This window comes from Hyaena hyaena, unplaced genomic scaffold (genome assembly GCF_003009895.1).
Source record: "Hyaena hyaena isolate Hyena2069 unplaced genomic scaffold, ASM300989v1 scaffold_90, whole genome shotgun sequence".
In the NCBI taxonomy this organism is placed as follows: domain Eukaryota; kingdom Metazoa; phylum Chordata; class Mammalia; order Carnivora; family Hyaenidae; genus Hyaena; species Hyaena hyaena.
The window spans coordinates 381,902-394,058 of record NW_024080722.1 but is presented as its reverse complement, the minus strand read 5'-3'; the positions used below and the strand labels follow the sequence as shown (position 1 = coordinate 394,058).

General features: G+C 50.8%; 1 protein-coding gene across 6 annotated transcripts in view; it reads right to left on the bottom strand.

The window, feature by feature from the left end:
• The window catches only part of TTLL11 (tubulin tyrosine ligase like 11), a 238,409-nt gene that overhangs the window by 25,480 nt on the left and 200,772 nt on the right, over positions 1–12,157 (bottom strand). For all 6 annotated transcript variants that reach the window (XM_039234674.1, XM_039234676.1, XM_039234677.1 and 3 more), the window contains one exon: positions 10,529–10,635. In XM_039234674.1, the coding sequence (XP_039090605.1) occupies positions 10,529–10,635 (107 nt within the window). The remainder of the gene's footprint in view (positions 1–10,528; positions 10,636–12,157) is intronic.

The following is a 12,157-nucleotide window of genomic DNA, read 5'->3' as shown; positions in this document are numbered from 1 at the left end:
AGCCAAAGAAGAAAAAACATATGATCATGTCAATAGATGCAGGGAAAACATTTGATAAAATCAAATACCCATTCATGATAAAAAAAAAAAAAAACTCTAAAAAATTGGTATTCCTTTGATCAAGAATATCTATGTAAAAATACCTACAACAACATCGTACTTAGTGGTGAAAACCTAGATGCTTTCCTCCTAAGATTGGAGATGAGTCAAAGATGTCCCCTCTCGCCACTTCTTTTCGACATTGTACTAGGAGTCTTAGTTAATACAGTAAGACAAGAAAAGAAAAGGTATATAAATTCAACACGTTCCAAATTAAATTCCAGCAAATTATTTTGTGGCTGTCAACCGAGTCAATCTGAATCTATATGGAAAGATGAGAGGCTAGAATAGCCAACACAATACTGACGGAGAAGAACCAAGTAAGAAGACTGGCACTAGCCAACCCCAAAACTTACTATAAAGCTACAGTAAACAAAACAACATGGCGTTAGCAAAAGAACATACAAATAGATCAGTGAAACAGAATGGAGAGTCCAGAAATAGACTCAGGCAAATGTCACCAACTAATCTTTGACAAAGGAGCAACGGCCATTCGATGGAGAAAAATTAGTCTTTTCAACAAATAGTGCTAGAATAATTGGACATCCACAGACCCCCCCCCACCAAAAAAAATCTAGGCATAGGTTTTATACCTTTCACAAAATCACAAAAATTAACTCAAAATAAATCACAGACTTAAATGTGAAATGCAAAGCGATAAAACTTCTCAAAGATAACATAGGAGAAAATCTAGGGGGCCTCGGATTTGGCTATGCGTTTTTAGGTACAACACCAAAAAAAGATCCATGAAAGCAGAAAAATGAGTTAGGCTTTAGTACAATTAAAAACTACTTTTGGGGGGGGCGCCTGGGTGGCTTAGTCGGTTGAGCGTCCGACTTTCGATTAGGTCATGATCTCGCGGTTCATGGGCTCGAGCCCCGCGTCGGGCTCTGTGCTGACTGCCAGCTCGGAGCCTGGAGCCTATTTCAGAGTCTGTGTCTCCCTCTCTCTCTAACCCTCCCCTGCTCACTCTCTCTCTCTCTCTCTCTCTCTCTCCTAGAAATAAATAAAAATATTTAAAAAATTTAAAAAAAAAACTACTTTGGGAAAGACAGGGTCATGAAAATGAAAAGATAAGCCACATGCCGGGAGAAAACCCTTCCAGAAGACATAGTTGATAAAGGACTTGTATCCAAAATATACAAAGAACTCTTCAAACTCAACAATAAGGAAAAAAGCAACCCAATGGCCCAATTAAAATACAGGCAAAGGATCTGAACAGACATTTCACCAAGGATGTACAGATGGCAAATAAGCAAATGGAAAGATACTCAACATCCTATGCCTCTAGGGAAATGCAAATGAAAACAATGAGATACCACTATACTCCTCTTACAACGGCTAAATCCAAAACCTGACAACGCTAAACGCTGACAAGACTGTGGTTGCAACCGGGAGTCCCAGTCCTCGATGGTGGAAATGTGAACCCAGCCACTCGGAAAGACAGTTCATCGATTTCTTACAAAGCTAAACACAGCCTTACCATATGATTGAGCAATCGCGTTCCTAGGTATTTGCCCAATTGCATTAAAAACTTACATCCACACAAAGCCTGCACATAAATGTCTATAGCAGCTTTATTCGTAATTGCCAAAATTTGGAAGCAACCAAGATATCCTTCAATAGGTGAATGGATTTACCAGCTGTGGCATATCCATTCAGTGGACTATTCCTCAGGAATACAAAGAACTGAGCTAACAAGTCGCAAAAAAGACACGGGGGGTCCTTAAACGCATACTACTACGTGAAAGAAACCAGTCTAAAAAGGCAGACGTGGTACAATTCCAACCATATGACATTCAGGAAAAGGCAAAGCTATGAAGACAGTAAAAAGTTTGTCAGGGGCTCACAGGCCAGAGGATAAATAGGTGGGGCACCGGGACATTTTAGGGCCATGAGAATGTTCTGTGTGGTCCCACAGTGTTGGGGATTTGACATTATGCACTTGTCAAAACACATAGAATGTACAGCCCAGCATAAACTTGAATGTAAACTATGGACTTTAATAATGTATCAAGATTTATTCACTAACTGTAACAAGTGTACAGTAATGCAAGATATTATAGGGGACAACGTGGGGGGATATGGGAATTCTTGGTACTCTCTGCTCAATGTTTCTGTAAATGTTGCAGATGAGCTGGGCACCACTGGCTGTGGCCCCTCACCCATCTAATCCTCATTTCCTCAGCTCGAAATAGCAAGGCTGTAGGGGGCTTTCAGGACCATGTTTGTGACAATAAAGTGGGTGTGAACATTTATCCAGCTCCCGGGCAGGAGGAGGAGCAGACCGGGGACGCCTGGGGGAGGAGGTCCCCCGGATGTGTCTGTCATCACGAACGCCTCCCTGAACCAAGCCCGGGGACCAAACACAGCTCTGCCCAACCTTAGGGATGCCTCAGTCACTGAATCAGGCTCTCGAGCCTGGGGACACTTGGGGATTGACACGGTCTTTCCATCTTCGAGTGGTTGGGACGGTCGTCACTTCCCCAGGCAGCACGAGATAGAGGCTCGGGGCGGGGTTCTTGCTCTGTCCCTAGAATCCCTCTTGACCCCAGCCTTGGTTTCCTCCTCTGAGAAGGGGGTCATGGAATAAGACCGAGCTCACCAGCGTGTGAGCTCTCAGTGAACAAGTGGATTGGGAGAGCGCTCTGTGACTGGAGGGGCGTGCACAAACGTCAGGAACCACAACAGTGCTTAAAACAAACAAAAAGGGGCTCTGTTTGAGCTAGGCCTGGACTTCCTCACTAAATCCTTACAACAACCCAAGGGATGTCATCCGCCCCGTCGTAAAGGGGACAGAGGCCCGCAGAGCTGCAGTGCCCCCACTTAGGGCTGCCGGGGGGAGGGTGCCGGGGATTGAACTGCAGCCCATGTGACTCCCGCTGTCCCACAGCCTGCAGTGTGCTGCGATGCTCCACACAGGTGCTCCACACAGGTAAGCAGCAGGTGCAGGCAAGGGGGGAGGGGCTGCATAAACTCTCATTCTGCTTTTCCCTTCTTGTGTCTTTTTTTTGGGGGGGGGGCGGCATCGGGCCAGCTCAGTGGACAGAGATCCTGTTCCCTTCCCCGCCCCCGGGGAGGTGACAACCGAGAGGATGATGAAGAGCAGGTGTCCCTGACACAGGGATTTCCGGCCGGCCCTCGCAAAGGGGAGAAGTAATTCCAGAAAGCACAGCCTGGGAGGTGGCAGGCCCCCAAATGTCTGTGCGCGGGACAGGGCAAGCTGACATTTCTGTCGTCTCACTTGCTTTTATTAAAACTAATTCTGATGCCGACTATTGTGTAAGCGTGTAGGGCACACATCCAGAGAAGCCCATCTGACTCTGAGATAATTTCAAGGCTGAAGAACATGGCTTGTGCCAGACACGTCGCAAGAGGCGCTGCATGAAACCTGCCTTGTTATCTGCGGGCTCCCGTATTTCAGAGGGAGGGGGCCACCCATGTATATGTATAAGCGAGGCTCCGCTAAACATTCCAAGTAAAAATACTTTTAAATATTTCAGTACATCGTTAACCAAATACACTTCAGAGGGGGCTCATTCCAGCGGATGAAAGTATAGGAGGCAGATGATTTGCATAAGTCGACTGAGGAAATTTGGTGAGAGACAGTCATAAGACTCAGACACCCACAAGCGCCGCTGACTGTCAGGGTCTGGTCCTAGTTCATCCGACACTTGCGCAGGGCACCTACTATGTGCGGCGCACAGCGCTAGGCTTCACAGAGGTGAGTCCAGCTTAAGAGACAGATGTCAGACACTTCATTCCACAGCTTTTAGTTAGCTGTGATCGGTGCTGTTAAGAGCACGGCTGGGTGCAGCTGCGGGAGCTGATGGGGAGAGGGCCCTGTCTAAGGGTCTCCTTGGGGAGACGGCCTGGGCGGTGGTGTGCCGGGGAGGGGTTTCCAGCAGAGGTGAGGGGCCTTGATGGAGCTGCCCTGGCTGAAGCGAGTGAGTAGGGGGCTATGGGAGGCGGATGCTGGCTGCAGAGGAAGGCCCCAGCCGTCACTCACTGGGATGCTCCACCCCAGAACTGGAGTCTTAGGCCAGGCAGCTGCCAGTGGGATCTACACAGAAGGGTGAAGCAGAGGGAGGGCTGGAGGGGGGCGCAGCCAGCCCGGGCAGCGAGCACCCACCCGTGTGAGAGCGGGCAAGTGGAGGGGTGGCCAGAGCCATTCTTCACACACCACACGGGCGGGCGTGGAGGGAGACTGGCCAGCTTTCCAGCCCCCAAGCCTGCCGGCGCCGCACTCCCTGCCGAAGGCCTCCCGCCTTCCCCAGGCTCATAGCACCCACCCCGTGCCCGGTCTTCCCAGCCGAACCACCCCACGGTGTGGGCCAGGGCTAAGGGGCAACGGGGCGGGATCTGCGGGCAGCCTGGCACCAGGTTGTCTGCAGTCACATCCTGGACAGAGGCAGGTGAGGGTGGTCTTAGAGGGAAAGGGGAGGGGGCCCGGCCCTCTGTTGGGCACCGAGGGAAAATGCGATGCCACCACTTATGTGCCATGCCTCTCATAGGGAAGCCCTTCTTCCTGTCTGCTCCCAGCACCTGTCTGGTCCCCAGCCTGGCATGAGCAGGTGTGGGGAGACATTCCTCAGAGAGGAGCCCAGTGGGAGCCGTGTGGTGACGGCAGCGGCAACCCCCTTAAGGAGCAGTTTCCATGGACGGAAGACCCTGCTCTGAGCGCCTTGTGTCACTTCATCCACAGCGATGGTTTTATGAGCTGAGGGCACTGTCATCATCCCCACTTTACAGATGACGAACACGAGGCTCAGAGGAAGTTATGTAACTCTCGGAGGTTACACAGCTACCAATTAGGGAGCCCGGATTTGGATTTGAAGCCAGGTTTGTCTGATCCCAGAGCCTGTGGCTTCGTACATACTGCCAGTCAAACCAAGGCAGCCTCAGGAAGGGGGCATTCTTCAGGCGGTGGAAGAAATTGTTCTTATCTTAGTCAAAAAGCATGCAGGATGCATCAGACATGAAACTACGCAGCCTCTCTTAGAGTTCCCTCTGCAGGCCAGGTGTGGGTTTGCTTCAATGGGTGGAGGAGGGGGGCAGAAGAGACTCCTTAATCCGAGTTTTCTTGCTTTGCAGTCATGTTTCTGTTGATTACTGGGAGGGACCCCAGAGGTCGGTTGTGTGTTAGACGGACAAGCCGTCCAGGTGCTGGGCTCAGACGTTGCCTTCGTCAGTGGAACGTCTGCCTCGCAGAGATGACGCAGTAAGACTACCTTTTATTGCCTAATCTTGATGCTGCCCTGGTCTCCAGCACAGAGAAGTGAAATTCCACTCCGGGAAGCATTGAGAGGGAAGTCTCAGTGATAAGGAGGCGCTCGTGAGTGCAATTTACATGAAGTAACTGCATCTTCACTGACAAATTTGTTTCTTCATTTCATTCTGGGCACCGACCGGGCTGCCAGACCTCAGTTTTGCTGAGAAGACCCTCATTTAGGTTTCTGTTCTGCTAGAAATTCTAGAATTACACACTGAAATCTTTCTCTATCTATTTATTTATTTATTTTAACGTCGATTATTACATCGGCTGGCTGGGGAGTGTGAGATTGCTTCAGACTAAATTCCATCAAGCTCCTAAATAGTCATTGACATTCTAAGAGAGAGGAAGCAAGGCTGTTTAGGGACTGGTGAGCCTGGGGTGCAGATGAGGGTTCTGTGGGTGGGGAGAGTGGGGGAGTGGGCTGGTGTTGGGAGAGAGCCACATACTAGATATGGGTTATTGTGAAGTCCTAGCTTTTGTTTTGGCTGGTGAGTCTGTGGATGCTTATTATGTTATTAAAAATTACTAACTCAGAAACCTAACTTAATAAAAGCAGGTTATGCATGGACTGGGATAGAAAGTCCCATGAACCAAGGATTATTATTAATCCAATTCTATGCACTTGAGTTAAAAAAAAAAATCAAAAACAAGGCTACTTAAAAGGATGGCCCGAGATTTAGATTCTATAATGTGCATTCTTTTTTTAATACTAGTTTTAATTTTTTCTCCTCATCAATCTTTTTTTTTTTTAATTTTTTATGTTTTATTTATTTTTGAGAGAGAGAGAGACAGCATGATCAGGAGAGGGACAGAGAGGGAGACACAGAATCCAAAGACAGGCTCCAGGCTCTGAGCTAGCAATCAACACAGAGCCCGATGTGGGGCTCAAAGCCATAAACCGTGAGATCATGACCTGAGCCGAAGTCTGATGCTTAACCCACTGAGCCACCCAGGTGCCCCTCCTCATTAATCGTTTTAAACACCATTTTTATTCTTCCATTTCAATACTAGAATCTCCCCACGCAGGTTACATAAAAGTTCATTAAGGTCTCAGACATCAGGAATCTGGCTAACCCCTTTAGTAGGTGACAAAGGGCAGAAGGAAGGTCTGGACTGGCTTCTGGAAAGGGGACCTTGCACGAGCAGTTGGACATAGCTGGTGTCGGGCATGGGGTGACGGTTTTATTCAAATGAGCTTGCGTTTTATGCCAGACATTGAGGAGAGGGAGCCCCTGTCAGCGAGATCACCTTTACTATAAGCCGCGGTTCTCACACTCGGAATGCCCTACTTTGTGGCTGCAGGATATTTTTTATTGCTATTTGTGCGCTCATCAAACATTCACTGGGCACTGAGCAAGTGTTGTTCATGATCTGGGCCCTGTGCTAGCCTCAGGGATACAGAGCTCGCAGCGGGTGCCTTTCCTGGGATACACACCATGCTAAGTCTGTGCTCTCTTTCTTACCCCTCACAGCAACCCTCCTTTGTTGCTTAGCCCCAGGGGCTCTGGCCATACCCTATGACAACTGTGTGTCCTTTTTATGTGCATGGCCGGAAACGCTGGGAATGATGAAAAGGCGATGGACTCTTGAAAGCAGACTGCTTTTCGTTCAAACCCTAGGGTCCCCACTGACATACTTGACACAGCTGTTACAATTCAAGTTCACCTCTTTAAGCCTCAGACTTCTCATCTGTCAAACGGGAATAACAGCTCACAGGACTGTATGAGAATTAAATGGGATAATTCATAACAAGAATTATTTCTGTCACATAGTAAATGTTCAGTAAATGGTCTCTCCTATTTTTTTTTTCCTCAAGAGTGGGATCTGTAGATAATTTCTCTACCTCCATGAGGCCCAACACCTGCTAACATGTTCATTACCTATCTGTTGAATGACTGGATGAATGAGTGCCTGCCCTTAGAGAATGTGAGCCCATCTTCTATCCCTCTTCCTACTTCTTTCTTGTCAGCCCCTAGAGGCTCTAGGACAGGTAAAGCTGCCCCCTCTGACATGGCCAGGACTTAACTGGAAGCGAGAGCATGAGAATTCCTTGTCTGTGATCCATGGAGGGAAGGAAGGAGGACTCTCTGGCCTTTCTGCTGACACTCATCCCAGGGAAAAACCACCACTCAACCACAGCTGTCTTCTTTTGCTCTGCAGGAGCTTCCCTGAATGTTCCTAAGGATTCCTAAGCTGCTTCTCCTTGAGAATCAGGGGCGTCAGACCAGCCCTCTCAGGAGGCAAGGACCCAGCGCTGGCTTTGCCTGCTGTTGGACAGCAGTGGCTGCTGAGACCGGGGTGCAAGACAGGTCTCTCGTCCCTGGCTTTGATGCCCAGCCCCCACTGTCTATACCCACCCCCACCCCCTAGATCTATTCTTTCTTTTCAGGAGCCATGGAAACAGGAGTCTAAGCTCTTGAGGATGAAGCTCAGACCGGCAACCACCTCCCACTCAGTTCTGTCTTCCCATAGGCCCTGTGCTCTAGGAGTTGACCTTTCACCTCCTTGCCTCACAAGCCCCGCCCCCCCAGCCCAGCCCACAAAGGACCCTGGATTGGGGCCAGCATCCTGGGCCAGGAGGCAGGAGGCTTGACTTCAAATGTGGGCTCTGCTACTCACTGGCTGCGGGATTTTAGACAAGACTTTTGCTCTTGGAAACTCAGGATCCTCATCTGTAAAATGGGATGCTCTCACCCCCCTTGAAGGTATGGCGTGAGACCGGGCAGTGATACCAGCGTAGGAGGGAGTCTGGAAGTCACAGCCCCTGCTAACGATTATTACTGAGGCGCGGCGAGGACAGGCGGGGAGATCCCGGCCCCGGATTCGCTTGTCAGTATGTGCTAAAAATAAGTACTTTTCTCCTCTCTTTAGCTTGGTCAGCAGAACGGAGAGATCCTGGCAGACCCCGGAAAACCCCACCCGGGCCCGAACCTCGGACAGCCCCTGTGGATTCCGCTTACAGAGAGCAATTTAAGAGGCAAACAAAACATGAAGAGCTATTCAGAATTAACAATGGGCCAGATGGTAATGCTAGTTTGAAGCAATAAAACATGATAAATAGCTTCCTGCTGCTACTCCTGATCAATTTCAATATTTAATAATTCCACCGCCATCCCACCCCCTCTTTGCCCCCCCTCCCCACAGGATCCTGCGATGACTCCCTGCATTCAACTCACAGAGCAAACACTCCTTTGCTTTCTGAAGGCGTCAGCAAAAAGAGCGCGGCTCGACTGTCATGTGAGCGCTCTCAGTCCTCGAGATGATAATTAATCTGCCTGCTTCTCCAGACGCCCCATCTCAAGCCTCTCCTGGTTGCCAGGGAAGGTTATGAGGGTTCTCGGTCCACCGAGATGCCTTAGAACCCACCTTGTGGACTCAGAGAGTATTGGGATCCCCTGGGTTTTGCTTGTGAATTCAAGAAAGGAGAGAAGCAGAGAGCTCGGAGGTCATCCTACCCCAGGACCAGCTCGTGGGATTCAAGCAGCCCAGAAGGGAAACTGAGGCGGCATAGTGCTGGAGCCATGCCCTCCAGCTGTGCCTCTGAGCCTCAGCATCCTTCTCTCTGCGATGGGGGGACATACGGTCCAGCCAGGGCTGTGCATACAGAGCCCCCAGCAGAGTGTTTCCATGTAGGACTCGCCCCACAACTGCCAGCCAGTGGCGTCATTGTTAAAACGTAATGGTCATCGTGGTCAGACAGGTGTGGCCCAGGGCTGACCGTGATGGGGAGTGCCCCACACTCAGACCCAGCCCAAGTGGAGTCCGCTAATAAGATTAGCCACTCTACGTGGCCAGCAAGGGCTCCAGACACTTTTATACCCGCTGACACTTCTATACCCGCTGACGCAGGAGACCTCAGGACCCCCTGGTGAGCGGTATTATTGGCACCATTGACGGAAGAGGAAATGGAGATTCAGGAGGTGACATGGCTTTCTGAATTTACACGGGGAGAAAATGGCACAGTCAGTTCTAATCTGGATCTCCCAACCTCTGATTTCTCATCCTCTCCACCGAATCACAGGAGAAAGCTGCTCCCTGATGCGCCCCCTCCGCCCCAGCGTCCCTTTGGCAGGGAGGCAGCCCAGAGGAGGGAAGCCCCGGGCTCCAGGTCACCTGAGCCACAGTTTACCGTCTGTGAAATTCAAACGTGGCTACCTAGTGCACGGGTTCACGGGCACATTTAATGAAGGACTATGCATGAGAGCACAGGGTACTTTTGTGATGAGCTGTACAAATGTCAGGTATGGTTAGTATGACTTTTTAGAAAAACACCCTCTGTGAAGAAAAAGATCAGAAACGCATTCACCCAAAAGTGGATCCTTCTAATGGAATCCTTCACAGCACGCTGCCCCTCGGCCCCCCGCACTGTTCTAGAGGATCAAGAGCAAACTCTTTTGTGTGGCATTCAAGGCCTCAAAGGCTCTTGCAGCCCCGTTTGCCCTTTCTCCCTTCCCTTCCTGCTCCAGTCCCTGTAAGCTTCTTGGGGTTATCTGAGCCTCCCACAAGTGTCCATGCCTTGGGCAAGCCATACCTGCCAGGCATTCTACGCCACCCCATTCACTGGCTTACCCCACTCACCTTTCTCCAAGAAGTCTTCCTTGGGTCTTCCTCAACAGGAGCACCTCCACTGCGCTCTTGATAGTCTCTCAGCACCGCCCCCCCACCCCCTTGCCCTGGCTCGTAGCACACCACACTACTGCTGGGCTCTCATCTGCCCCCCCTGCTCTACACTGAGCTCCTTCACTGTTGACAGCCAAGTGCTGTTCTCTCCCGTTTATCCAGGGCCTGGCCCACCCACGCTAGTACACGTGTGCCGAGGGATGAATGCATCAACGACTAAGTGAGCGTTTCCAGTACAAATGGAGTCAAAGCCTTAAGCAAAGACAAGGGAAATTGGTGGAATTAGAAAATTCCATTAGAATTTTCCATTAGAAAATGGTGGAATTAGAACTCGGGTGGGCCCTGCCTTGGCAGCAGAATTCCAGGTAATGCTCCCAGACTCAAATTCAGCTCCCTCCCTCCAGGGATGTCAAGAGCTGACAGGACAACCTTCCTCTTTCCCCAACCCTGACCCTTAAACAAGAAGGAACCAAAAGGGTGCCGCCCACCCATCTGGAATCCCACCGGACACAGCGGAGGCCGGTCATCAGGTACCTGAGTCCCGCTGGTCCACGGTCATGGAGTTCCACCTCCTGGTGATGTCAATGTAGAGGATGTCCACGGCCGCCATGGACAAGCTGCTGCTGCTGAGTTTGCAGTTCCTGCCAAAGACATGAAGGGACACATTACTGCCAGACGGGGCGCGGCCTCTTCCGGTCTGCCTCCGTGCCTTGGCCCTTGCCTGGAAGGCCCTCCCTTCCCACAGCTGGAGCTAGTGAAGGGCACGTGGTGGGGGTAGGGGGAGAGAAGGCTGAAAATGTAAGCCGAAGTTAGATCACGCGGGTTCCTGTAATTTGCTTAATTCTAAAGGGCTGGAAAGAGCAAGGACTTTAGGATGGCAAGTCTTTTTTTAGAGAGTGAGTGAGTGCGTGCGTGCACAGGCAGAGGAGAGGAGGCAGTGGGAGAGAGAAAATCTCAGGCAGGCTCCGCGCTCAGTGTGGAGCCTGACAGAGGCCCGATCCCATGGCCTGGGATCATGACCTGAGCCGAAATTGAGAGTCAGACGCTCAACCCACTGAGCCACCCTGGCACCCGGAGATGGCAAGTCTGGGGTGGAATGGCTCTGCCACTTAGAAGCTAAGGGTCCTGGTTAAGCTGTCTCCCCTCCCTGAACCTCACGCTCCTCCCCTGTAAAACAGACCGTCTCTTCTGCAGCCACTGGGTATCAGCCTGCGTCACACATGCCAGTGGCAGGTCTCTGCCTGCTCCGAGGGGGAAGTGGGAATTCTACGTTTCAAAAATGCTACTCTGCATGTCTTCACCTTCGCGTCCATTAGTCTATGGGGAAGAGAAAGGAATGCTGGACCTGGGCTCTGTGCTCTGCTACCAGTGTCCAGGCGTCTGACAGTGGCACACTTGGATGACCCAACGAACACAGCCTGTCACCTGCACAGATGGAAGGTGTCGCTGTTGCAGAAGTGATGTCCCACTGGAATGTTTCCTAGATGGCCTCTGGGTCCAAGTCTACAGACAGGGGCTTGAGGTTCCTTCACCCCCTCTGAAGCTGTCGCCTGATTTCTCATGGGTCTTGAACGACGAGCCTGAGACTCCCAGCGCAGATGAGTGCTGCTGGCCCACACCCCTCCATGCTCAGTCCTGACTTTGGGGAGCCACCTGGACACAGCAGGAGTGGGGGGGGGCTGGCCTCAGACTTTCGGAGGCCCCCCCAGTTTATTTCCTCCAGTGCAGAGAGGCCAAGGTAACCAGCCCCATATCTGCTCCCTGTCTAAGCCACAAAGGCGTGTTTGCAACCCTCTGTCTCCCCTCTAAGTTTTGATTTTTGATGATTTTTTGGTCTGGAGATGTGGGGAGGCAGTCTGGCACACTGAAAAGAACGTGATTTGGGCATCAGACAGACCAGGATAGAAATCCTGGCTCTGCTGCCTTTTCTAGCTGTGTGACTGTGAGCATTTACTTAAACCTTCAGTGCCTTTATTTGCTGATACCTCAAATGAAGAGAATAATATCCACCCACATGGCAGTGGTGAAGATGGCTGAGGCGGTGCGTGCCAAGGGCCCGGCATGGTGCCCGGCGCCCGGTTGGCCCGCAGTTGTTGATTCTCTTCCCAAGCGCTCCACCCTCTTTCGTTTCCTCTTCCAGAGCTAGAACGTGGGATCTTCAGA